Raw genomic sequence first — 26,788 nt, 5'->3', positions numbered from 1 at the left:
ATTCTATCCAAGGTTGCCAAGTTAGCAGTCATGCTAATAGAAAGCCAAGGCTGGCTATGCTAAAGGCCGGCTGCATGGCTTCATCTTTAGTTTAAGGAGGAGGAGGGGGTAGGTGGTGTTGGTATCTGAAAATAACCCCTGGTGAAATGTAAACACATGACATGACCTCAGGAAGGCGGGGGCAGGACGAGGCTTTTCCTCGCCTTTGTGGAGCTTCCCTGGCAGAACATTAATGCTTCCCGGTATTTAACATCTCACTTCCTGACAAATGTCACAGGATCCCAACTTGCTCTCTTTCTTATTTAGAGGATGCCTGTGGTCATCTGTTTTTTTTTTTTTGGTTTTTTTTCTTACTTTGTATTCCAAACCAGTCATTTTCCTTGTTTATATGTTAAAAGAAACAGATGGTGCAAACCACAGGAGGATAAAGCCAACAAAATACAACCTCCCGGTTTCCAGCATTCCTGACATTACCATCTAATTCACATGGGTCCACAAATGGCATTTGAAGGGTACCAGCGTTTTGCATCCGGTCAGACACATCCAGGGCACACGGCAATCTACTCCGTGACCCTGTAAGGACGTGGAGCTGGAAGGCGACTTTTGGCCGCTCCTCCCAGCCCGTCGCTTGGGCCACTTCGTGCCAATTGTGTGTTCTCTCCTCAGAGGAAAGTGCTGACTGTTCTGTACCTTACAAAGTATCCAGTTTTGTGGTTCATCAGGCCTTTTCTTCCTTCTTGACATAGTACCCAAAAACCTTTCTATCCTGGAATGACTGAACCTCAGCCTGCGAGGGACACCAAGGTCTAGCTAAGGGGGCAAACGTTTTGGGAGAATTCTCCTGGACAATCGCACGGCCAGGCATGGATGAAACTGCTGCACGAAGGATATTTTCAAACTAATTTTCTCAATGAAATCAAATTATGCTTCTCCTTTCCTTTTCCCCCCTGGCTCATTTTTTTCTGCATTCCTTTCATTGTATGCATTTATTTATAGTTACAAGAGCTTAGATGTAGGAATGAGCAAACTGACCTCTTGGTTCATTAGTGTTGCCACAAAGGGGGCTAAGCTGTGGGTTCCTGGGCTCTACAACCAGCCGCTGCTGCACCTGCTTCCTGAAACCCGGGAGAGGACCTGCATTTCCCGAAAGCAGGCTTTCTGTCCTCTGAGGAATCCGACCTTCCTCAGATGCTAGTACCACCTTGTGAGCTAACGGAAGAGTCTGAAGGTGGACACTGCGAAGAGCTATGAAGCAGAGAAGGGCTGACCGCAGACATTTAGAACAGGGAGAGTCCATTTAATAAATCTGCAAGGCTGGGCCCTGGCAGGGTAGGATCAAAAGTCCAGAGACTGGGTTATGTCAGCTCTCTAATTAATCGGCTTGCATAAAAACAAGCAAACAGACACACCCCACACTTTGATGTGTTTGATTTACACCAATTTGAGCCTCAGATCCTGGGCAGCATGAACTGTTTTTAGAGATGTTTTACATACTTCCACATCTCTTAATTTTGAGAGCTGTGCATGCTGAAATTTTAAACAAGAGTCTGTCTTTGGGGTAGCAGCCAGGTCTAGGGAACCCTGAAAACCAACCAACCCATGTGGGAAGCAGTGAGCTGGAAGACAGGCCCTTGGGGCCTGTAATTTGTCTCTGCATTTGGCTCGGCTCCTGGGGCAGAGCCTGTGGGTTGGGCAGGTAGGGTGAAGGGAAGAAGCAGCCCGGGCTCTGTGTAGGGCAGACAGAACTCTCACCCTACAGAAAAGAGGCAGCCACTCCTCAGTTCCAGCCCATTGCCATCCTGAAAAAATACACCCCGTGTCCCCAGATCTTTCAAGTTTTAGAAGAAACCAGAAATCTGGATTTTAATGTGAAATCTGGTTTTCAAAACTGGCTCAAATATTTCAAACGGCATCTTGGCCAAACTCAACATGTCTCTCTGCTCCCCAGGGTGACAGTCTCTGCCTTCAGTACCTTGAAAGCCCTCAAGAGCTCTTCCCAATTCCATGCTTGGTAAGACTGAACTCCGTTTGTAACACAGGCCCTGCCTTCACGCCTCTGCACCTCTGTTCACGCTCTATCTCTGTCCAAGACGCTCTTCTTCCCCTCCTCGGGTTCACGTTTTATTCAAGTTTCAAGGCCAAGCAGGGTGCCTCTCTCCCGAGCAGCCTTTCCCCGACAGACACAACCTCTCCCTCTGGAGCTCCCGGAGCATGTTAGCTACACATATCTGATGGCTCTTATCACTTGCGGTTTGACTGTGTCAGCACCTCTCATCTCAGCACTGTGAAGACAGAGACCATTTCTTCATTTTAAAAAAGATTTTAGAGGGAGAAGGAGAGAGAGAAACATCCATGTGAAAGCGGAACACTGACCAGCTACCTCCTGAATGTTCCCTAACAGGGATCAAGCCTGAAACCCCGGCATGTGCCCTTGACCAGAAATCAAACCAGCAACCCTTCAGTGCACTGGGCAATGCCCAACCAACTGAGCCACAATGGCCAGGCTTTTGTTTTTTTTTTTTAAGAGAGGGAAATGAAGGGGGGGTTGGGGAGTGGGAGAGAGAGGAAGGGAGAGAGAGGGAGGGAGATTGAGATTTGTTGTTCCGCTTATTTATGCATTCATTCGTTGATTCTTGTATGTGCTCTGACTGGGTATTGAACCCACAACCTTGGTGTATCAGGACGATGCTCTAACCAACTGAGCAACCTGGCCAGGGCCTCTTCTTCATTTGTATATAAACAGCAAAGCCCAGCACAATGCCCTGAATACAGCAGATCTTCAATAAACGTACTTGAATATATTAACAAACTAAAGGAAAATTCAAGGCTTTTCTTAAGCACGATGATGTAGACCTGGAGAGGATATAAAACAAGGTCTGCCTATACAGGATAAGGTTGGTTTACAGGCGAGTTAGCTTTAGGTTGAGTGAGACCCAAGGGATAAAGGGGCAGAACTGTGTCTCATCAGCCATGCTGGGCAGGCGAGGGAGACAAGGAAGCAGAGTGACTGTAGATAAGGCGGAGAAGTCAGAACCCGTGGAAGAAGGATCACCTGCACCATTGTTTAGTGCAAACCACTACTGGAAGCCAAGTGGGGCCGCGAGATGGTTTCCTTGTCCCAAATCTAGAGCCTGCATGTGACACGAACACCTGTGTTCTCCTCAGCCATAGGCCAGAAACATATGGGGGAGTTCTGCAAAAAGAAATCAAAACAGACCCTGCTTTTTATCTTAATATCAGAAGGGACACACAACAGAAAGGAACAGAAGTCAAGCCTTCCCTCGAGTTGTGAGAATGAGACAGGCCTGTGTCGTGGGACGCTGTGCGGCAGAGGCCATGGCCACACTGGGCCTTTAGCTCGTCGGAAGGATCGGCTGTGACGAGAGGAATGCCTGGACCGCCAGCTGGACCGAGCCGGCTCTGAATCCTGGCTCCCCCTCTTACTAGCTGGGAGAACACAACTGTCCACTCTAAGCCTATTTGCTCATTAGTAAAATGGCAATAAAAATACTTATAGGATATAATGAGCATTAAATGAGATCAAGTATATAAAGTACTCAGCACAGAGTAAACCCTTACACCTTAGCTATTTTTTTTTTTATCCTTACCTGAGGACATTTTTCCATTTTTTGTTTAGATAGGGTGGGAGGGAGAGAGAGGAAGAGAAAGAGAGAGAGAGAAAAACATCGACGTGAAAGGGACACATCGAGTGGCTGCCACCCACACAACCCAACCAGGGCCGGGGACAAACTGCAACCGAGGTACGTGCCCTTAGCGGAAACCGAACCCGGGTCTCTCTGGACCACAGGCCGACGCTCCAACTGCTGAACCAAACCGGCCAGGGCTACCTTGGCTATTTTTAATGTAATTTTTATCTAGGTTTATCTGTTTTACCTTTGGATTGTGGACTAGGTAATTTAGATTAACCATCCTACTAAAGATAGCTTAAGAAAATGAGGAAAATACATTAAAAATCTTAATAGCATCAAAGAGTTAAAAGATAGTAAAGAATTGCCAGGTCCAAATTTGGAAGTAGAGAAGGAATTCATAGGGGTAAGCCCAAATTTCCAGGTTGCATTTGCTGACCTGAAATTGTTGTCTCAGATGCTACATTGTGTTTTGTCTAGCCTTTCTGGATGAAAAGGAATATTGAACATTAGGTATGGCTTACCAAGGTAGGGACCCTGATAACCATGCCCCACTTTGGGTTGGGATCTGAAGGGCTACATGCAAAAGTAAAAATTAACTGGAGGTAAACCCACCCCTACACAGGCTGAGGCTAGGTTTTAAGTCATCAGGGCTGGTAAGAACATCTCAAGCTCTGAAATCAGAATTGTGTGTGCCCATGAGGCTGGCAAAAGGAACTAAAATCCACTTTGGTAGTAGAGAACATCTTTATAGGATTTCTTAAAATGATTTCCACAAATAGTTTAAAGAAATACAATGTCCAACACACAGTCAAAGATGACCAGGAATGCAGGAGACAAGGCAGGGAAATAAGATAAACAACAGCCTATTCTTGCTTGCTTCCTAACATGAGGAGGATGCTGTTTGTGTTTTAGTGACCACAAGGCCGTTTGCTTCAAAATGCTTCATGATTAAACCATGGGAGAAAACAAAATTTAATCATTCTTAGATTTAAGACAGATAGAAAGAAATTAATCTTCACAACTGCACCAAATGTTCCTAGTGAGGTCTAGGAGACTATGGGCATTTCAAGGCAAAGCAGTAAATAACACGAGACTTTGGCCCCTGATAACCATCAGTAGCTTTACTTGGGTTACTCTTTTACTCCAGTCACATCAGTATTGCCATTGTCATAATCATCACCATAACAGCCTGACACTCCAGTGGAAAACCCCAGGAGAAAACATGCTTTTATAAGGCTTAGAGACAAGATGTTTATCCAAGAGAAAGATGGCAAGGTCCAAAACCCAGGACACTTGATTGAATTTCTCTTCAGACAAGGCCTTTTCAGCGGAAGATCACAAGCTAGGTTTATCAAGAGGATCTCACCAGGAAGTAGGGCACATACCTATCTGAAATGTCTAGAAGCAAAATACTTCTCACAAGACAACTTCTGCTCACATGGGATCACTTGTACCAAGGTCTCAGCCAGTCTACTTGGGGGCTTCTTTCCTTGGGCATCCAGGTTCCCTCCTTAAAGCAGAGCTGGTGGGGGCTGGGATTGGGGCATCGCAGCAGCATGGGCTGAGTTTAGGAGAGCTTCAGCTTCTCACTGCATGCTGACAACTCACCGAGGGGAGTAGGTGGGGAGTAGGCAGGGTGCAGGTGTGCCATTCAGAAAGGCAGGTCCTCCTTGTCCCTAAGAATCTTGCAAAAGCCGATTAATAGGGTCTCAGGTCCTGCCAGGGCCTGCTGTGCTTTTTTTCTGATGCCAGTCCTACCAGACACCTACTTATCACAACTTCTCATCTCCCTCCTCCAACACTCGTCCCTGTTTGACTCCTTCCCCCCTTTCCATATTACTGGCAACCCCTAGGAAGGACTAAGACAGTAAAAAGGATCTCTAGATAGAGCCTTGATTATGACCGGTGGGGCTTACCTATGAATCTAGCAGAGCATGAATGTGTGTAACCAGCTCCGGTGTTCTGCCCCAAGGCCTGCTCAAGAGCTAGGCAACCCAGGTGGTGCTCAGGAAATGAGTAATTGATGACAAGTTAAAAAGTGCCACTGTGCCACTACGATTACAGCGCAGATTTGTAACCTCTCCATTAACAGTGCTTCAGATTGTCAGAATTCAAAAGGAGGCGTCACTGATTAGCGGTCATCTATCTGCATTTTTCTTGGCATGTGTGGAAAGTAAAATTAGATTGCTTCCTGCCTCTCTCTAATCCCTGCAAACCCCGTTTTATTTATAATTTTATACTTTATTTATTTATTTTTATCTCTGGGTTGCATGCACTTTATTTATTTTTATCTCTGGGTTTCATGCATGAACAGGAGTATTTAGACTTCTCAAACTGCCTGCTGGAAAGGACTTATTTCACTAAAATGCTCTTAAAAAGTATTAACAGAGCCACCACAGTATAACAACCTCTTTGTCTGCAAGTCCACGAACTGTGTGACCCTTTCCCTTTAAGGGACACCCTAGGAAACATCCCTATTATCACTGTCTACCCGTTAGAACTTGGCCCCAGCGTTCAGAAACTGCAAAGTTACAGAAGTCTGTCTGTTTAAAGTCCAAGATTACTAGTTGCTTTTCTATGACCAGAGGAAAAGCCACATGTTGCCTACACTGGGTTTATTAATTCTCTGTAAACTCTCTCTGCCCAGCTTGGGTGTAGCGGTGACCTCATTTATTTACTTGCATAGCAACAATATAATGAAAACTGGGCCTGGCCACGCTCACAGGCCATGGCCATGGTTAACCCCTCCTAATGCTTATCTTGTGCTCATCAAGACGTTTCTCTCTGTTTTGGGGAAGCAATTTACTTTCCTTTGAAGACATTTTGATGTTTGATTTTTATGCTAGGACTATGTGTTTTGCTAGACACATATAAATCATGGCCAGTCTCTTTCAAAGGGGGAAAAAGTAACAACTGAAAGCTCAGAAGTGGAACAGGGCTCTGGGGCCACTTTCATTGGACACAGCACTTGGGCGGCGACCCGCTCAATGGAAACAGTGCCCTGATTGTCAGGCCGCGCACGCTCCCCTGCTGCGTTCAGGAAGCTCTTTGTGCAGCGAGCGCTAAAGCAATATTTAGTTATGGAGTGACCAAGCGCCAGAGAGCAGCGAGAAGCATTTAATGTGAAAGAACATGATGGGAAATGACGTCTGGGTTCCTAAGGGGTTGAGGTCTTTCTCTGGACAAAGCTGAATACTCCCGTGATGGTTGGGTACAGCAAAGCCGTTAAAAAAAAATATCCCATGGACCAAAATGCTCTTTGAATGGAAACTAGAAAAGGCACATGCATTTTGGTTCTTCTAATGTCCAAATACATTAGACAGGGCACGAAACACTAAATCTAGATTTTGAAATGGATTTTAGGGAGATGCTCACAGATGCCCTAAAGGGGATGTAATTATGGAAAGGAGTCAAGGAATGAAAATGTCTGGACCCAGATGCCCATTGGGTATTGTTCCTTCCTTAAACAGGAGACCTCCCTCGGCTTAACTAGGAGAAAAGACACAGTGGCTGATGGAGTCGACTGACCTTGTGACAGAACTTGGCGCCAGTTCTGAAGGGGGCGGACCCAGGACTGTCACTTCAAGAGACACCAGACCCACCAAGGGCCTCTGCCAAGCCGAGAGGATTAAACAGAGGAAAATGGGCAGAACATAATCAGTCCCAGGACAGTACTTTCTTAGCTCTTAGTAACAGAGGAGGGATAAGGCTTCTCCTTAATACCCAGCCCTGGTATGGGACCAGGTCTGCAAACTCTCTCTCTGGCTTAGCATACCCCAATGCTCCCTCTTGTGTTCCTGCCTGCCCCCTGCTTGCTACAGGGAGATAGGAAGGCAGACTGGCTCCTAAAGGAAGGGTAAGAAGGATATGCCAACACTTAGGCGTCAACTGAAATGTATATCAACATCTGAGTGTCTCCTGTTTTAGAATTTTGAAGCCAGGTCATTTCATTAAACTTTTCAAGCAACTCTGGGAAGGAATCGGATAAGGATATTTGGATCATAAAATTTTAGCAAAGACCATTAACGATAATCCAGCCCTACTCCCCATTTCACAGTTGAGGGAGCTCAAGTTCAGAGAGGTTACTCAGCTCAGTAAGGACTGAGAAATGAATGAGAACCTTGGTTAGCTGGGTCCAGCCATCCAGCACAATGTCCTGTTCCTACACTCCTAAAACATAGACAATTTACCACTTTTCTAATTCCACAAATACATACTCCCAAAGAAAGTCACGTCCTCATTTGAGAAGCAAAACTTAAGATCTGGTATCTTATTTCTGAGGTGCCCCTTGTACTGGGGCAAGCCCATTCTGGGAGCTTTAACAATTTCTGGTTAAATGAAGTTAACCATTCGCAGCAATTTGAAGTCATTTGAAAAGACTGTATTTCCAATGGAAAGCCGACTCAGCAATGGTCTCCGCCAGGCACCACGGACTTGACATCAGCGTCATGACCTGCTCAGGACTTCTGGATCAGCCTTCCGTGAAACTGGCCCCTGCAGCTGGGAGGTGGGCATTTCTCGGTCTCTTAACTCGGGTTCCCTGAGCATTGAGGCTACTCTGAGGATCTGAGGTGGGGTCGGGAGTGACTTTAATTCTTCCTGGCCAACAGGATGCTTTTTAGCACCCAGGATTCTGGTGAGCTGGACTTGCTAATGAAGTGTCTAAATATACCCTCTTATTTTAGGGCTTGGCAACACCAACCATTAGCCAGGATGTAAAAATCATTAGTTTCGGAGTCAGACAGACATAGTAGGCTCAAATATCAACCCTGCCTCTTACTGGAATTATGTCCTTTAGCAAGTTAACTTACTTCTCAGACTTCAGATCCCCCTCTGTGAAGGGAAGTTTGTAAGGAGGTTGTTGAGAGGATGGGATGAGATTATGGATATAATATCCCCAACATGGAGCCAAAGCTCAAAGGCACCTTTGAGTCACCCCCACTTTAGATCTAAAACTATTTTGAAAAATAAGTGAGCAACTAAATAACATTCTAAAGGCTACACAGTCTATTGGTAGTAAATTTGAAGACAGAAAACTGTTCTGATAAATAACCAGTTTAAGCACACCATGCTTTAAGAAAACCAAATATTACAAAAATTATTCAAATGAATCAGATGTAATTATGACATTGCTTGAAGAGTCTTTGCTTCAAAAACGAATCGACTCTGGCATTTCCTGAAAAAAAGAGGACTGCTTTGTACTCTTCAAATGTTACTGGAGTTACAACTTTAAGAAAGACACACCTCACCCTGGCCAGTTAGGCTCAGCAGTTAGAGCATCAGCCTGCAGATCCCAGAGTCCCGGGTTCGGTTCCCGCTAAGGGCAGTACCTTGGTTCCAGTTTGTCCCCAGCCCTGGTTGGGGGCGTGTGGGTGGCAACCACTCGATGTGTCTCTCTCACATCGATGTTTCTCTCTCTCCTTCCCACTCTATCTGAATATAAATGAAAAAAAGAAAGACACACCTCTCTAGAAGTATACCTTGACCACCAGGTTTGTGGCACAACCACTTAGAACCCAGTGCATTTCTGATGAATCCAGCTCTGCCTCTTGCACAATGTACTCAAAACAAGTCCGCTTTTAAAGATGTGTGCAACCAGTATTAAGTTTGCATTTCATCATCCAGTCAAATAAATAAATGCATTCTTTTCTTCTCCCGTACAAATAGAGCATTAACCAGTTAGCCTGACATCACACTACACACAATATCTGACCTATTCACTCTGATTTCACTTAGCATGAAGTCATTGAAAAAGGAAGGAAGATTACCTCTGTTTGCTTTGGTGTGGGTTTATAAAAAGTTACTAATGCATTCTGAGAAATATGCATTATCTCTGAGTTTTATAACAAATTGCAACTGAGTTTGAAGACCTTGGCATTGATCAAACAAAAAGGGTCTTTATTCATTTTTAAGGAGATATTACAGTTTGCTCATTCCACTGGCGTGGGTGACTCTACTGGGAACAGATACTTCTCATTTTCAAAGTGAGCTCATCAAGTCCTGCCCTTGACTTGCTCAAGGACTTCAAATTTTGTGTAAGATTTAAAATTTATCTTGACACTTGAGGGCAGAGATTTTAGATGAACGTTCACTTCTCTACACAGTCCCCAAAAGCCACGGGTTAAGGAAATAAATTCATTTAAATTAGGATGATTTTCATATAGAAATGTACAGTTCTAAGACATGTTTGTACTTGATTGAGTTTATAAGTGAAGAAACTAGAGGTACCTTCTGTGCTGTCAAATCCTGCTATTTTTCAGGGTGTGTGTGTGTAAGAAGGGAACAAAAGAAAGTGAGGTAAAGTGAGAGTTTATTTTCTCTGGGAGTTTTCATTTCCTCTAAATCTATTTTTACTTGTTGGTAGAGAAATCATACAGCTAATATATAGCAGTTAGCTGGCTGGTAACTGAGTGTTGCTCTGGGCAACCAGATTTCACAATGCTTCAAATCCCAATAAGGGAAGTCCTCTGTTCTTAACCAATGGCTACGGGTGTGTGTGTGTAATTCATGATGACTCAGTGTCTAAGAAGGTACAAACATTGTAGTTAATCTATTTCTGGTTCTTGTATTACCTTTCAGGAATGGGCTTAGAAGACCTGGCTAAAATCTTTGAATCATTTCCTGCCAATATATGGCTGTGTCCCATTTTGGAAGGTCGGAAATGGTCTTTAAAGATGATGTAATGGGGTCTAGATAAATCTTAATATTACTTGAGTTTTCTGAGTGTCACCCCTGAGGTAGTACTTGCCTTGGCCTAGCCCTTCACACACATTATATGGCAGAGAACTTCAGTTTTAATGAGCTCCCTAGAGATTAAGAAAAATGTACAACATATTTTGGGACTATAGAGGAGGGAGACACTACTGGGGTGCAGAGAGAAAGCTTCACAGAGGAGATGAGCATTAAAATGGGTTTTAAAGTATGAATAGGAGTTCACAGGTAGAATAGAGGAGGAAAGGCATTCTAGGTAAATAATAGCATACACAAAGGAAGCTCTGCTACTCAGTAGAAAAAGTGTAGTTTTCCTTTTTAGGTTGCTATAGAAGGGTTAACTAATCTTGTCTGAAATGGGCGAAATGCATAAAAGTGAGGTCCTCAGACAAGTCGAACTGCACATCAATCATGCTTCAGATACTCATTTGTTGTATATAGATAGTTATGATTACAGAAAACAGATGGTGACATTCTCTAAGACCCTTCTGAGGGGCAACTACCATGTATAATCTGACATACGTCATAACAGAATGTGATGAGCTGAACAATGGGATTTGAACAGTGTATGATGGTGAATGGGTGATAAGATCAGAACCACTTTCCAGGTTATGTAAAGGTCAACTCAAATTAAACGCTTCATTTCTTGCTTTGCCCTGTTCATTTGCTCATTGGGTGTTACCTATGTGCTGATACTTTGCTAGAGCTTGGCTTATAGCAGTCAAGACACAACCATGGCCCCTGCCTGCCTTCATGAGTTTATAATTTAGCCCCTACTCATCTTCAGAAGGAAGCAAAGCAAATCTAATTCCACAATGTAGAATAAAGGCAACATGTCCAAACAATAATCAGAGAAACACATGTAATTCCCTGTGACAATCAAGCATGAAATGGATGAACTCGGGGTAGTTTCACTGATCTTTGAAGTGGAGAAATGAGGCTGTTGGACCTTTGCAGGCCTTAGGCTTCATATGTTTGGGGGCTCTACTCCCATATTAAATAGAATTTTTGCTTTAAAAAAATCTAGAACATTTAAAAAATATAATTCAGCTTTTCAATTATTGGACTATGAGTAACTCATTTAATTTAGAATTGCCTATAAGTTCTTGGCAATCACCTGGGCATATTTAGAAATCTTTACAAAGTGAGAAAAATCTAACCTACAAATTGTTTTTAAATATAATCAATTAGTTATGAGCCCTAAATGTAACAATGAGATTGACACAATATTGTTTCCTACACATTTCTCTGCAAAATAAATACTCACATTTGTCAGTGTTTATTCATTGCTATTTTGCAGTTTTTGCATTTCATATTTTGGGGCCAATTTTTATTTATTTAACTCAAACACTGTCATCGTCCCTGGGCATTCTGCCCACAGTGCCTAATGGACAAAACGGCCCTGCACACAAAACCCAGAGTGAAAAGACCAATGAATTAAGTCAAGGTGTCAGTGTCTATGTTTTCCAGATAACTTTGGGAGTTCTTTCTACTCCGTGCAAAATTCTTATAGAACCAAAGACAGCGCCACACACCCAAAGGGAGCAGCCTAATGCTGGCAGTAATGTGTCTGCATGTGTGGTGGACAGTGACAGACACCACCCGGGCTGATGCTGTTCAAAATAAACACCGAGAAAGGAAAGACCAAGGTGCGAGGAACTAATATTTTTTAAGCCCCTGCTGTGCCAAAGTGCTGTGGCAGATCCCTTCTATGTATTGTTTCCTTTAAGTCTCACAACAAACCTATGACTGTCCCATTGTACAGATGAAGAGATCAAGGCTTAAAGGTCAGTAACTTGCCAGGGAATAATAGCTATCACAAAACAGAAGAGGAGTCAGCCTAACCCCAAAGCCCGTAGCCTTTTCACAATACTCCTGGTCTTCTTGTTTCATGAAAGGGTGGAGATTATATTGTATGATTACCTTTCCCTCACCGCAGACTTAATGAGTGACGAATGTCTTTTCATGTGGACGGGATGCAAGAAGGTGGGCAGAGGCGGGAGTTTCCCAGAGAGCAAAGTTGAAATGATAGAAGGCAGAATTCACTGTCTTTTTTGCTCCCTCAGTGATTCATTAGTAGAAAAAAACTGTGGTGTATAAAATTTCTGAAGCCCACAGTCTGTTTGCAACATCAAGGGAATCTTTAACTATGGAAAGTCCCGAATCACAATCAGATTGGAATGTATCCAGTGCCCTACATGGTCCGTCCCTTCGCAGTGCTTCTCGGAGCGCAGACCTGGGCTGCCTTCCCAGAACCAGCCAAGGGCGTTCTCTAAAACGTAGATTTCCAGGCCCGGGGACCTGCATTTCATTCACCTTCCTTCCATCTTTGGGTGGTTCTTACGTTCCCTAAAATTTTAACACCATACCAGTGGTTCAGAACCAGATTTCAGAGCCTCCTCTTTTTCTTCTTCATTAGCTTTGAAGGACCACAGCTTGAACTACTAGGAGTGGCTATTTCTGGGTTCACCACCCTTTTATAGATGAGAAATTAAAAAAGAAAATGGGCACAGAGCTATTTATTTTGCAAGGGCTATTTAGCTACAATGAGAACTCACCCCCACCTCCAACCACACGCCCAGCCTGATCCTCCTACAGGACTGGGGTTCACTCTTGGGGCTTTGGCTTAAATCATTAGGATGATTCTCACCCACTGAGAACATCCTGAGTTAGAAACTTACACTGAGGGAAGTGTTGACAGAAGTTTCTAAAGCAGCTGCTACTACCTAGAAGATTAAAATCTCCTCTTAGCAGGCAGGCCATTTCCACAAAAGAAGGAAGGAAGGAAGGAAGGAAGGAGGGGGAAAAGGAAGGGAAACAAGGGAGGGGGAGAGGGAGAGGAGAGGAAAGGAGGGCGGAGGGGAGAGGGAGAGAGGACAGAGGAAGAAAGGAAGAGCAAAAACTCCTCCTTGGGGGTGTAAGCCAATGGTTCAGTGGCTGGAACCGAGGTGCGCAGCTTAGAGAACCAGAGGCTCCAAGATGACTTCCAAGGTGCCCTCCCTCCATCCTCACCATGCTACCACCTCAGACCCCACTGCTCAGAGCAGCCCAGGGCTCCATGCACCAGCTCCTCTTGAGCTAAGGTCAAGGCCCCGGGTCTGCTTGCATCCCGAGAGGGCTGGCCGAGGTCCTTTTCGGAAATCGGCGTCCTCCTACAGGAATCGCCTACCTTTGGTCGAACATAAGCTGTTCCACTGATTTTAGAATTGAAAACCAAACAAAACATTGAGTTCAAGCGCCCAAGGGTAACCCCAGTCCCCCAACATCAATCCAAGGGAAGGCGTGGTCTAAGTCTCCCCCCTAACAGGATGGAGCGTCATGGAGCAAATCTGCTGTGTAGTAACAGCAAATAAAATGGGAAGAAGTGTGAGGTTTTAGACTTTTCAGACTTGGAACTAAATAGGTTGAGTCTAAAAAAGAAAACATGTCACCTTCCTGCCAAAACAAACTGTGATGAAAGTTCAGACCCCACCACCTCTCAGCCAAGCATTTCCTGTCCTGGCCTCCCCTGTCTGCCTGGAACCGGCTTGGATGGAGGCAGAGCTATTTTTAAGGTGCAAACAAGCAGCACTAAGAATGAAAGAAGTTATGTATTTATAGTTACACCTTTCCACTGTTCTTTTTCTCCTCTGGAGACAGAGGCCTGGTTCGGCTTTCCCTTGGACTCTGACATCCATGGGGTAATGACTTTGAAAGGTCACGGCCAGGCTCTCCTCTGCAGACAGGAATCATTGTCTTGGGCAAGCCAGTCAGAAAGCTGTTTACCACTTGTTGAGGAATTCCTCCCAAGGTGCATTCTCTGGGCTTAGGCAACATGTGCTCAAGAAGGGTTTTGTAAAACATACTTTATGTATAGAAGGTGATTTGGATTCATCTGTGGTTTTGTTATTTAAAAAATCCAGCAGTAAATCCTCCCCCCTTTCTCAAACAGAGGATTCCATTGTCATGCAAATAGACATCCCCCCACTTTACACGGATTTGTAAATTCAGACTTTGTATTACATTTCCTTGGGGCAGCGGGTCTGCAGTGTTCTAAGAGTCCGCAGCTCTTTGTGGCACAGAGCTGTGCCTTTCTTGTAATTCAGAGGTCGTTTCTTATTCTGTTCAATTTGCCCGTTCTTAATACCAAACCTCACAGGACCCCCTGCAGACCCTTGGAATGTGCCAGTAAACAAAAGGGAAAAGCCCTCCCTTGTAATGCTCACACAAGCAGCAGCATCTTGGGGTTGGCTGTTACCCCCATAAGCTCACTGACATTACTTTCTTCCTAGCACCAACAATACAGTGTTTGCTTATGTCCCCCCACTATAGTGTGAGCATCGTGAAGAATTGGTTCACTTTTAATTAGTCACTTCATCAACAAGCATCAAAAACATACTAGATGCTCAAAACTCATTCGGTTAACAAATTTCTATTTATCTCAAATTATTATGGCCTTTGGAATTATACAGAGCACTGAAGAGGTCGGCCCTTCCTTTTATTTCTTTAACATGATGTCTTCCTAAATATCCTAGCTCCACTGTCTCAGGCATTATTGTGGGAATTACTTGAAGGATGGCTCCTTTCTGAATGCAAGTATCTATGTGTTTTAAATGAATCAAACTGTAAGCCAGCAACTCTGCAGAACAGGTTGGTTGCGTGACCCACTCCCAGCTTCCTTGCTGCCTCTACTTCTAGTGGGTTCTTTGTGCAGTCAGGCGGGGGGGGGGGGGGGTAGTGGAGACTCAGCTTTTGGTGAAAGGAGGGTCCTTGCTGCATCACTGTGTTTGTACAAAATTTGGTGCCTTGTACCACACTCAAGGAAGAAGTACAAAAGACTGGAAACTATTTGAGTGCAGAACCTAGGTCTAAATGCAGATCTATCAGAAAGATGGAGAGAAACCACTGATGATCCAGTGTGACCTGGAATGGCACAAGGACTTATGGTGGCTTCGGGTCAACAGTCATGGGCACATGGTAGGAATTCAAAGAAGTTTTACTGAGCAATGAATGAAAAAATGATGCAGAAATAATGCTGACCTAGGGTATTTAGATATACTTACCTCTTGGAAAACATACTTACTTCTTGGAAGGATCAAGTTCTTATTTTGGGGACATTTCTATTGTTGAGTGCAATGGAAAAAAAAAAAGTTGGAACAAAAATCCAGTCAGTTGCTCACTCACCTTTTTACTAAAGTGGGGACCATTAGCGCCCCCAATGCCTCTTTGAATTGATGGTGGTACTTGATACACATCCTGTTCCTGGGTACCATGGCCAGTAGGTACTTGATAAATTCCCTGATTTTGGTAGGAAGGTGGCACTTGGTAGATGGTGTCTCGAGCGCCCTGTGGGTTTGGCACTTGATAGAGCTTCTGTTGGCCAAAGGTGTGGTGCATGGGTCCAGAAGTAGGCTGGTCCTGACCGGAGGAGGTCTCCTGCACAGGGCCAATGAGCAGCTTCACCCGGTTGCCTGGGACGATGCCTTGCCGACCGTGTAAGGAGCAAAGCCACCATCCTTCCAGTCCTCCAGTGTTCTGCTCTATGACCGTCAGGATGTCTCCCTTGCGGAAGGCCAGTTCCTCAGCACACTCTGGGACATTGTCATATAAGGCTCTTGCCATAAGATTCTAGGAAGGGAAGAACAGAGGGAAACCATCTTAGAATATTAGCTTAGTCCCTTTAACACCTAAAGCCCATGCTCTTTTGGAGAGGCACACCTCCTGGAAAGAAGAGAAGAGTAAGTCTGAACGATAGCCTGTAAGGAGAAAAACAGATGGTGCAGACAAAAGACAGATACATACATCTGTGTCTGCCACCAATGACATCAGACTGCCTCCCTGGAAAGGCTGGGAACGCCACAAGAGTTCTTTCCCCAGCAGCGGACGCGGTGCCAAGGAGTTATGAGAAGCACTGTCACAGAGTCAGAGAACGGCGGCGGCGCAAAACACTTTTCTTCCTCTCTCCAAGCCAGTTTGGGGAATAACACATTCCAAGCTATTCGGATGGACTACAACGGACATTTCTCCAGTTTTTTTCATGAAGAGTTAAAGAACATCCCTAATAATAAACAGTGCAAATGGCATTTATATTCAGAGTTAAAATGGAAACAAAGTATACTTCTACATGCCTTGGCTGAGCTCACAGATTCTCATTCTCAGTTGATCACAAGGCCCTTGGACGTGGGGAGACTCTCCAAGCCAGGATTTCTCCACGATCACCAAGCATGGAGCACAGTGTGGCAGGAGTCTGCACCTCCAGACTCGATGGCGGGAGCGCCAGAGAATGTATCACACGTAGCTAGATGCCACCTCTTTCTCTTTTGGCCTTTTATTCATACTTCTCCTGAAGGCCCCTCCTCACCCTGCCACTATTTCCTTGAGTCTCGCCATTCACATCAGAAAGGCTGCACCTTCCCCTTTCGGGGGCCCAAAACACTTTCTCTCTTTGTATGAAGGCTTGTCTGGTACATTCAGTACTAAGCAGACAGCCAAAGTAGGCATTCAGCGGAGAGTGGGCAGGCAGGACGTGCTGACATTCTTGGAAGCCTTTCAAAGGCTCTGAAGATTTCATTTCTTGGCGTTAGTAATGTTTCGCAGCACGATGGCAGCCATCACCACATGCCTGCTCCTTCCAGCACACAGAGGAGTTGGGGAGCGCTGTAAATTCACCACAAGCACTCGGAAAACTATAAGTGATCTCTCCAGAGCGCCACTAAAATGTCTGGATGCACTAGATGTTATTGCGATGATGATCATTTGTGGGAGAAAGGACTGCTGACTGGATGGAGCATGTTTGTGACTTTACATAACACTGGAGTTTGGGGTGGTTGTTGTCTGGACTTCTGTGCCGTTTTCTTCCCTAGAAATGTGGACTTGCTCTTTGAGCTTCATGCTTTGCATTCCTTTATAACGGACAGACATTAATCATCTCCCCCTGCACTGCGCCCTAGACGCAGGTCTTGCTCTGTGTGCTGGTTCTCCGCCATGGGGTGACCGGGAGGGATCCCCGCTCTGGTCGGTGGTCGGGAAGGGGTCCTACGTTTACTTTGTTCACCAAACTCCTCAGTCAGTGCAACTACTTAACCTAAGGAGATAAAGCCGTAGCGGTCAGTACCCAGGAAGCCTGGTGACGGAAGCTCTTTAAGGATAAGGTTCAAGTCCTTGTTCGCAAAAGTTTTGAGGTCCAGGAAGTCGATGTAGCCAGGTGAGCAGTAAGGGAAGCCAAAGGGAACTGAGGGGACGTGTGTTCAGGTAAATGTCTTACTTAGTATTTATATTCTAGGAAGCTTTGGGTTCCTTTCAACAAGTGAAAGTTCCCATGATAGGGATACAATCACATGCCCTGGCCGGTTAGTTCAGTTGGTCAGAACACTGTCCTGATATACCAAGGTTGCAGATTTGATCCCTGGTCTGGGCACATGCAAGAACCAACCAATGAATGCACAAATAAGGGAAACAAATCGATGTCTCTCTCTCTCTCTCTCTCCCTTCCTTTCTTTTCTCCAAAATCAATCGATAAAGACATTTTTAAAAAAGATAAAATCATACATCATTCCATCCTGTTTTGAGGAACCATTTATGAATGTGTCCTAATCCTAAAATCTCCTATTTCTCTTCTTCCATTTTTTGGATATTTTGTAATTTAAAAGAAAAGTCATAGACTACAGAAGACAGGATTCTGGTCCTTTGTACCAAAATGATTTGAGGGAAAGTATTCCCCCAGAGTGTATTGAGATTATAGAACAGGGAGAGAGCTGACCCCCTCCCCCCCAAGTCTCTGTTCCTTTTTCCAGGGCCCATTCAACAATTGGAAATAGTTGATAAGGGAGCCCCAAGATGAAATCAGAAATTATAAAGAGTAGGGACCAGTTCTAAGGGAACTGAGGGTAGATAGCTGTGTAATTATATTGGCTTCAAGCAGAGAAGGAAAAGAAACAGAAAAGGGTAGAAAGGCAGAGGACTATAGACCTAACCAGCATGAACACGTTGCGGCCTTCGGAGTTGCCCTGTCGTGGAAACCATGAAGCACTGCGGCAGAGCACGGCTGTGCTTGATGAGAGGCGTGTGTGAGAGTTCTGCACGCTCTCTGTCTCGGTCCCAGGGACCTTCCCACCACGCTAATGTTTCTAGATCTGCGCCAGGAGCTGCTTCTCCAGGACTCCACTCAGAGCCTCCTGTCCCGGCCAATGGAGCCGCGGTGGGTGGATTCTCCTTGTCCATGATTTCCCAGCAGCCCTCCCTACTGCCTACAGAGATCGGGATTTAGAAGAGAAGTTGGCATCGCTGTTGGTGCCAGGCACCCCACTGCGAGCTTGACACCTCACACACTGATAGATATTCCCAGTCTTGGCTGAATAGGAGTGAGCTATTTAATATCCGTGCAAGCTACAGAGAGCCAGTGCCTATACCCAGCCTCTCTCCCAAACAACGGATTTCAGCTCCAGAGACCTTTAGAGACCCCTGGACCCAACCTTCCTGTTTACAGATAAGGAAACAGATCTGAGGGTACACTATATCATTTGCCCAAGGCCACACTGTTGGTGTCAGAGATGAGAAGAGAACTGTGATCTCTTTTTTTATTTTCTTTTTTTTTTTTTATCCTCACCCAAGGACATCTTTGTATTCATCTTCAAACAGAGCGAGAGGGAGAGAGGAAGAGAGAGAGAAACATCAATGTGAAAGGGACACATCGAGTGGCTGCCACCCACACGACCCCAACCAGGGCCGGGGGCAAACTGCAACCGAGGCACGTGCCCTTAGTGGGAACCGAACCCAGGACTCTCTGGACCAAGGGCGGGCACTCGAACCGCTGAGCCAAACCGGCCAGGGCAGAAGAGAACTGTGGTCTCTTGGTTGAATTCTCTTTCCAGAACTCTAAGCCACCTTAGCTCTGCCACAGTGTCCTTCTGACGGGGCGAAGTTCCACTCGATCTCATTTGGTCAAGTTCTAAAGATGACCAAGTCTTCTTGTCATGTCTTTAAAATAAATAGATTCTTGGGGTTTGGTGTCCTACCCTGCAACCTGGGCAGATTACTTCTCCCCTGTGCCTTAACTCCCTCATCTATAAAATGAGAATATGAGCCCTGGCCGGTTTGGCTCAGCGGTTAGAGCGTCAGCCTGCGGTCCACAGAGACCCGGGTTCGGTTCCCGCTAAGGGCATGTACCTTGGCTGCAGTTTGTCCCCGGCCCTGGTTGGGTCGTGTGGGTGGCGGCCGCTCGATGTGTCCCTTTCACATCGATGTTTCTCTCTCTTCCTCTCTCTCCTTCCCGCTCTATCTGAGTAAAAAATGGAAAAATCTCCTCGGGTGAGGATAAAAAAAAAATAAAAAATAAAAAAATATATAAAATGAGAATATGAATAACAACACCTACCACATGGGTTTGCTGTGAGGGTTTAGTGAGTTAATTCAAGTCAAGTACTTTAACATTGCCAGAGACTTAGGAAGTTACTATGACTATTTATTTGATTTGCTGGATGGCACTTTGGCCTTGGGCTCCCTACCCTTTTCACGTCCTCTCAGTTCTCAGTCAATGGCTGGTCCTAGTCCAATGATGCCTACACACACACACACACACACATAGAATATTAATGTATACTATTTAATATACATCTGCTATTTCCCTTGCTCACAATTACATTTAGGAGAACCGTCTCTCAAAACAATATTGCTTTGAATTAATAATGAGCTCTAGGCATTGCAACCTCCTGTCAAGTATCTGCCTACAAACAGCAATAATAACACTACTTGCTACATTCAGGAGACCCTTTGAAACAAAATACTAATACTAATGATACTACTGGGCAAATTTTGAATAAATATTAGTAGGTTCCAGCAGAGTACAATCCATTAAAAAGGGGAAAATATGGATAAGGGCCTGGCTTTTGAAATCCTTGGTGTGTTAGGGCAGGAGTTCAGGAAGATGTAACAGCAAAATTGACTTCGGCTGGAACACAAATCATCTCATTCAAAAGAGCACAGGCAACTTATAAATAGGCAAATTAAGAGTTAATTCCGCTCCCGAGTAGAAGGTGGAGGTCCCTCTCCTTCAGTGCAAAGGTATGTCCCCTTAAGGCCACAAAGTCAGAAGGTGATTATTTGAATATCTTAGAAAAACCCAGGAAAGGCTGATCTACTCTTTCTCACCCCCACCCCAGCCCCCATATTTATCTCCATGGCAGGAAAGGTCAACACAGAAACAAATCAAGGAGAGATAAGAGAGCTGTGTAATCCTATATCTAGCTGGATGGTTAGCCCCAGAGATTGGCAGTTAGAAGGCAGCTTGAGCTTGGCAAAGCACCAGATAGTTGGGCACAGAACTTGAAAGCCTTGAGGATCTTTAAGCAATTACAGTCTAACTCCTTCACTTTACAGATGAGAAAAACGAGGCTCAAGAAGTTAATGATTTGCCAAAGTCACCTGGCAAGAAGGTCATCAAGGCGGGACAAGAATTCAGGCTTTCTGTCTCCAGCTCCAGAAACAGGACGGCATTTAGTCAAGTCAACTGCATATGCTACAAACGTTGGGCTCTAATCAGGATTCGCACTGGCCTTTAGGGTCACAAATCCTATCTGAGGGGACCCTAACTGTAGCAGCCTCTCACATAGATCCCCATCCCAATCTTTCTCAAAACCATTCTGGCTTTCACATTACTACTTCCTACTTTTCTCCTCCTGAACGTCATGACTACTCTTCTTCCTTCTTGTTCACAGATTTAAAAAAAATTTTGGCTCATTCCTGAAGTGACCGTGTTCCAAAGGGATGTCTCCTTTGCACCTGACTCTTCTCCATACGCTTGCTCTCTATAGCTCATCGATGGCAGTGGTATCAAAACCCAGAGAAGCCCTGGCCGGTTTGGCTCAGCGGTTGGAGCATCAGCCTGCGGACCAGAGAGTACTGGGTTCGGTTCCCACTAGAGGCACGTAACAAAAGAAACAAACAAACGCAGAGAACACTCAGATCTGTAGCTCCAGCCTAGATATTTCTTCTGCACTCCAATCTCACATTTCCAACTGTCTAATGGGTTCGTCTCAAAATTTACAAGTGCAAAAACCCCTTTCTCCTGCTTCACCTGTCTTAGTGACCAGTATGCACACAGCTGCCAGGATGGTAGCCTCTGAGGGTTTCCAAGTCTCTGCACAACCTGCAACCATCAGCTTGGACCCTGCTTTCTTCCTCACTACCACTCCCAGTTCAGGCCCTCAGCAACTTTTGGGAGAAAGGATGGCAATTTCTTCTCAATGGTTTTCCTGCCATTTAACTTCTTCTCACCTCAGAATCGATCTTCCAGATAAGCAGATAGTCATCTTTCCAAAACCTATCTAATCGTGTCTCTACCCAGTTTTCTTTAACAGTATTTCTTACAGTACAACTTGTATTATTCAAGGCTGGGAGCGCCCTAAGTTCAAGGAGGCTGTCTTATTCCTCTGGCATTTTCAGAACTTTATAGCCTGGTGTCTGAAACAAAATACACACTCATTAAATGTCTGCTCACTTGAAACAGATTCTGGACTCTAGAGAGAGGGTGATTTCCTGGTTCTCTAGAGAGAGCGTGAAATTCTTTTCTAGAGAAATCATCATGATATTTGGTCAAAATTTTCAGATGAAGATGGGAAGGTAAACTAATGGAACCAGAACGATAAGCGGCGTGTCCAAGTCACGGAGCCTCACAGCCCCAGCGTGTGGGGGACAGCAAGCAGGAAACTGGCCGCCTCTCCCTATTCAAACAGGATAATGAAGTAGCCGAGCCTGAATCTCGCGTCCACAAACACTGAGCAAACAGGAAGACCAAGAGGAACTGACCACCCCAGCCAGATTAAATACAATGTTTTCTATAAGAGTCTTTCTCCCTTCAATGTAGCAACCCACATCTGGCAGCAGGTGACTGAGCACATTCATACTTTGCCAGAACATTTGGTTCCTGCTGCTCCTGGTTCCCAAGCTATGCCCAAAGAGTGGGAAGAAAATACTGTATGACTAGCAGGAACCACGGGTACAGAGCTGTGGGTCACATGATAACTCCCACATCATCCCCCACTCTTCCCTGCCCCCCCCCCCACATTGCTATCGAAATGTCAAGAAAGCTTATTACTCCTACAGCCAGGGAAACTATCTGCTCTTCCAAGAGAGGTGTGACTTGTAATTTCCACGACCATTCATGCTGTTCTTTGAAGAGAAATTAGACACAATGGCTGGTGTGTCACCCCAGTAGGAGTGATAGCATCATCAGTGGCCCAACTTCCTCTTGTTATTTTTACTTTATTCTATATTTATCATGCAGGAGCTCCTGCCACAGCTTCAGGGCTCTCACATCCCAACAACAGGACTTTCCTGTACTCAGCCTTTCAAACCTTAGCCGTGGGATCTGGCAGGGTGTCACACACACACACACACACACACACACACACACACACACACACTTTGTACAGCCAGACTGTGAGACACAGACATGGTATAGAAGGAAATGGCCATTGTCAAGGAAATCAGCCCCAAAGGAAGTGGCTGAGAGATGAGCGTCAAGGTCAGTCTGAAGACACGGGAACAGAAAGGCTCGCGTGCTTCTGTCCTGCTGACAAAAACCAGCTTCAGGCTGAGCGTCATCAAAACACTCTGACTTCTGCCCTCCATCACCTTGGGAGTCTAGTGGGTGTGGGATTTCCCAAAAGAAGGAAACAGCCCTGGTCAGAAAACATGGATATCTCCGTGTCTGGATTTCGCTTCTTGGAATACCTGGTTCACATCTGGGCTCCTTCAGTGGATGCTCTGGAATGTCAGATTAACAGTCTTCATGAAGTTGTGAGGTAGCAGACACAAAGCGTCCAAGTTCAGGGTTAGATGATACGAAACACAGCACATACAAGTGGTTTCTCAGTGGTATTTATCAGTTGTGACCTGACACACTCTTATCATGTGATCTGAACTCGGCACAGAAAAGCAGCAGCAGGGTCCTCATAGGCCCCATGAGTCCCTAGCCATGCTGCTGGTCACACGAGGAACATCCAATACGTGCCACCAAAGATTGCTCTGACACCTAGATCATATTTCAGCCAATGATTTTTATTTTCTGTAAAGTGCTTCCAAACCCTCATGATGGTTACAAAGCGCATATGAGTATCTTGGACCCTCTCTGATTCTCTGTCATTTCCTCTGCCACAAATCCTTACGTTTTCTGAGATTTTCCAGCCTTGTGGACATTAGCCATAGCATTCCCTGTGAGCATTCCTGAGTGGGAGATGCTGCAAGAGTGTGACATCAGACACTTGCCTCCCAAAGGTATTCTTTGACATGCAGCAGTCCCTGCCTGTACCCTCGGGGTGCACCCTGTGTATGGTGGCCCGTAAGGCTCCCAGGCTTGGGAATCTTAACATCTCTTCCATATTGACCTATGTCTATTCAATGAGGGATCATTCAGGATCCAGCATTATCATAGTGGTTCATGTGCCCAAGTGACACTACTTCTTAAGAGTTGGTGAGAAGATGTGATGCACTTTGTAAACTTACATATTTGGATCTCAGAAAGAAATTTCTTTCCAGACAGATTTGGTAACATGATATGGACAGCAGAGATGTGAGATTTAAAAAAGTATTTCTTCAAATGCTGGGTTCCTTTCCTTTCCTGCGCTGGACTAATGGACTAACGTCATCTATTCTCCCTTGATTTAAGATTGATACAGGATAGAAATGTCCACATGCGGGGGTTTGTTTACCACAAAACCAACAAAAGCCTACTCTTCATAGAAAAAGAATGACAAATGGATTGGCAGGTCGGTGTGCACATGTGAGTGTTTGTGTATGACTTCACAGTCCCCTTCTATCACTTCTTGGCCAGTCATGTAGGATGGATTTGATGGCTGACAGTATTTGAGAAAAATAAGTTAACTTTTTCCTTACAAGTCTGATGACCATAAATAATGTATGCGTCTTCAAGAGCTCAAATTTCCTCTCCTCTGTGGTTTTGAGATTGAGCTAAGCAACTCCTGAGGGTCTTCAAGAAGGTCGGAGGACACACAGGTTTCTGTGGGTACTAGAACCAGAAATCACCCACAGCCTGACCAGCACCAACTAGACTAGAATTTCAGACTAAGAAGGGATCTTAAGAGATCACTGCAACCCCATCTTCTTGTTTTACAACCCAGAGGGTCTCCTATTAGATTAGCAGCAGAGCCAGAAATAGCATCTGGTTCCCCTCTTAATCTAGGATTTTTTCCACTGGACCAGGATGGAGAACCTTCTCCATCCTAGAATTTAGGACTGTTGCTATTAAGCCTTGGAATTTATAAGCATTTGTCCCAGGTTGCCTGGTTTTGATAGATTTAAATATAGTCTATTGGCAAAGGATCAAAAACATGGGGCAGGCACAAACTCTTTTCAGGGTCCTGTCCCTAGATAAATCTGACAGGCGCCATATAATGATGAAGGCCTGACACCCACTCACCCAAAAGATAGGTTTTATTAACAATAAAACAACCCTCTGGATTTTGGCCAACATTGCAGTGTTGGCACCGGATCACATCTATCTGCCTGTCTAGACAAATCCCTCCAACATCCAGGTACTCAGGGAAGCGAAATAAGAACTGTTATAAAGGAATAGGAGACTCCACTCCATTCTATTACAGGATATTTCCAGAAACGACATCATTTCTCACAAGTCAAAACACACAAATTATAACATCTAATAAAGCATTTGCACCAAGGTATGCAGCCCCCAAGGTCTGAATTTATATCTAAATACAAGGCGATACAATACCAATATCTAAATACAAGGCAACCAATACAAATACATCAACATCCTGGCAACCCTCGCCTGTCTGACAGCCAGAACCCAACTCATGCACCTTGGATGCCAACGCTCACTGGAACTCTTTTAGACATCCCTTGACCGAGGTTTGGTGCCTGATCGCTTTTACCCCACTTAACTTGTGAGGTCCTTAAAGAATTCTAAAAAATGGATCGGTGCACGGGGCTGAGAGGGTGTATGCAATCATAGGCTGTCTCCATTGCAAATGCAGAGTTGTCTCAAGGAAGAACCTTTAGATACTGTAGCTTCTCAACTGGAAGAGAGAGAAAGATGGCAGGAGCACATGGAAGAGGAAAAACCTCCAAGTGAAATTGTTCAATGGCCAGCTATACAGATACGCTCCTGCATACAGATGTTATACACTAGTTTATGAGAATAAAATAGCTTTCTTCAAGGCCCAGTTCTAAAGGCAATATATAAAATATATCTCAGACTGTCTCTTTGGCAACCTTAAGACTCTGAAGTCTGTCTTCCTCTGGCCTGATGGTTTTACATGTGACTTGAGGGAGACCTCCTGCTTCTTAGTATTTTGTGGTATTTGCTTGCACAAATTGGTGCTAAGTGCTAAGCATGTAAGGGGAAGTTTCCTTTTGGTTAGGACCTGTTAAAGTTCAGCCTTGGTCAAGATAAATTACGGCAAACAGTTCTACAGTCTCTTTTGGTGCTTCTCTCACATCAAACCAGTAAAGCAATGGTTTTTTTAATTTATCTTTATTGTTGAGAGTATTACAGATTTTTCCTTCTCCTCTTTTTCCCCCTTGCCCCCACTACCTGGTTCTCGGCCTGCCTCTGGCCTTCACCACCCTATTGTCTGTGTCCATGGGCAATGCATATATGCATATAAATTCTTTGGTTAATCTCTTCCCATTCCATTCCCCCCTTCCTTCTGAGATTTGTCTGTTTCATGTTTCCATGCCTCTGGATCTATTTTATTCATCAGTTTATTGTGTTCATTACCTTCCACATATAAGTGAGATCATGTAATACATGTCTTTTTCTGACTGGCTTATTTTGCTTAGCATAAAAATCTCCAGGTCCTTTCATGTTGTCTCAAAGGGTAACAGATCCTTCTTTTTTACAGCTGTATAGTATTCCATTGTGCAAATGTACCACAGCTTTTATATCCACTCATCTACTGATGGACACCTGGGCTGTTTCCAGATCTTAGCTATTGTAAATAGTGCTGCTATGAACATAGGGGTGCTTATATTCTTGATTCTAAGCAGAAGAAAGAAGGGGAGATTAGACTAGTGATTCTTAACTAGAAGGGAGTTTGTCTTCACAGGTAACATTTGGCAATGTTAAGAGACATTTTTGCTTATCACAACGTTTTTGTGTATGTGGTACTGGTAGCTAGTGAGCAGAGGCCAGGGATGTTGGTAAACAATCTACAAGACACAGAACAGTCTCCCACAACAAAGACTTAGCCAGCCCTAAGTGTCCCTAGTGCTGATGTTGAGAAACCTGGACAGAGGAAAGGACACTAAAATGAATTAACAGAGCCTAGTCTCAGTCCTCGTGTTGGAAGAGTAATGACAATGAAACCACACTGCCTTTTGTGCCTCTGTTTCCCCATCTACAAAATGCAGATAATGAACATGTTGTTCATAATAATATTAGGAGGAGCCATGAAATTTTATATACAAAACGC

At 44.6% G+C, this 26,788-nt stretch overlaps 1 protein-coding gene across 4 annotated transcripts in view; it reads right to left on the bottom strand.

The window, feature by feature from the left end:
* The window catches only part of NEDD9 (neural precursor cell expressed, developmentally down-regulated 9), a 206,089-nt gene that overhangs the window by 8,856 nt on the left and 170,445 nt on the right, over positions 1–26,788 (bottom strand). For all 4 annotated transcript variants that reach the window (XM_036255612.1, XM_036255613.1, XM_036255611.1 and 1 more), the window contains one exon: positions 15,525–15,968. In XM_036255612.1, coding sequence (XP_036111505.1) covers positions 15,525–15,968 — 444 coding nt within the window. The remainder of the gene's footprint in view (positions 1–15,524; positions 15,969–26,788) is intronic.

The sequence above is a fragment of the Molossus molossus genome, unplaced genomic scaffold (assembly GCF_014108415.1).
Source record: "Molossus molossus isolate mMolMol1 unplaced genomic scaffold, mMolMol1.p scaffold_m16_p_12, whole genome shotgun sequence".
Taxonomy (NCBI): Eukaryota; Metazoa; Chordata; class Mammalia; order Chiroptera; family Molossidae; genus Molossus; species Molossus molossus.
The sequence above is the reverse complement of the archived record's forward strand: the minus strand, read 5'-3'. Positions and strand labels throughout refer to the sequence as shown.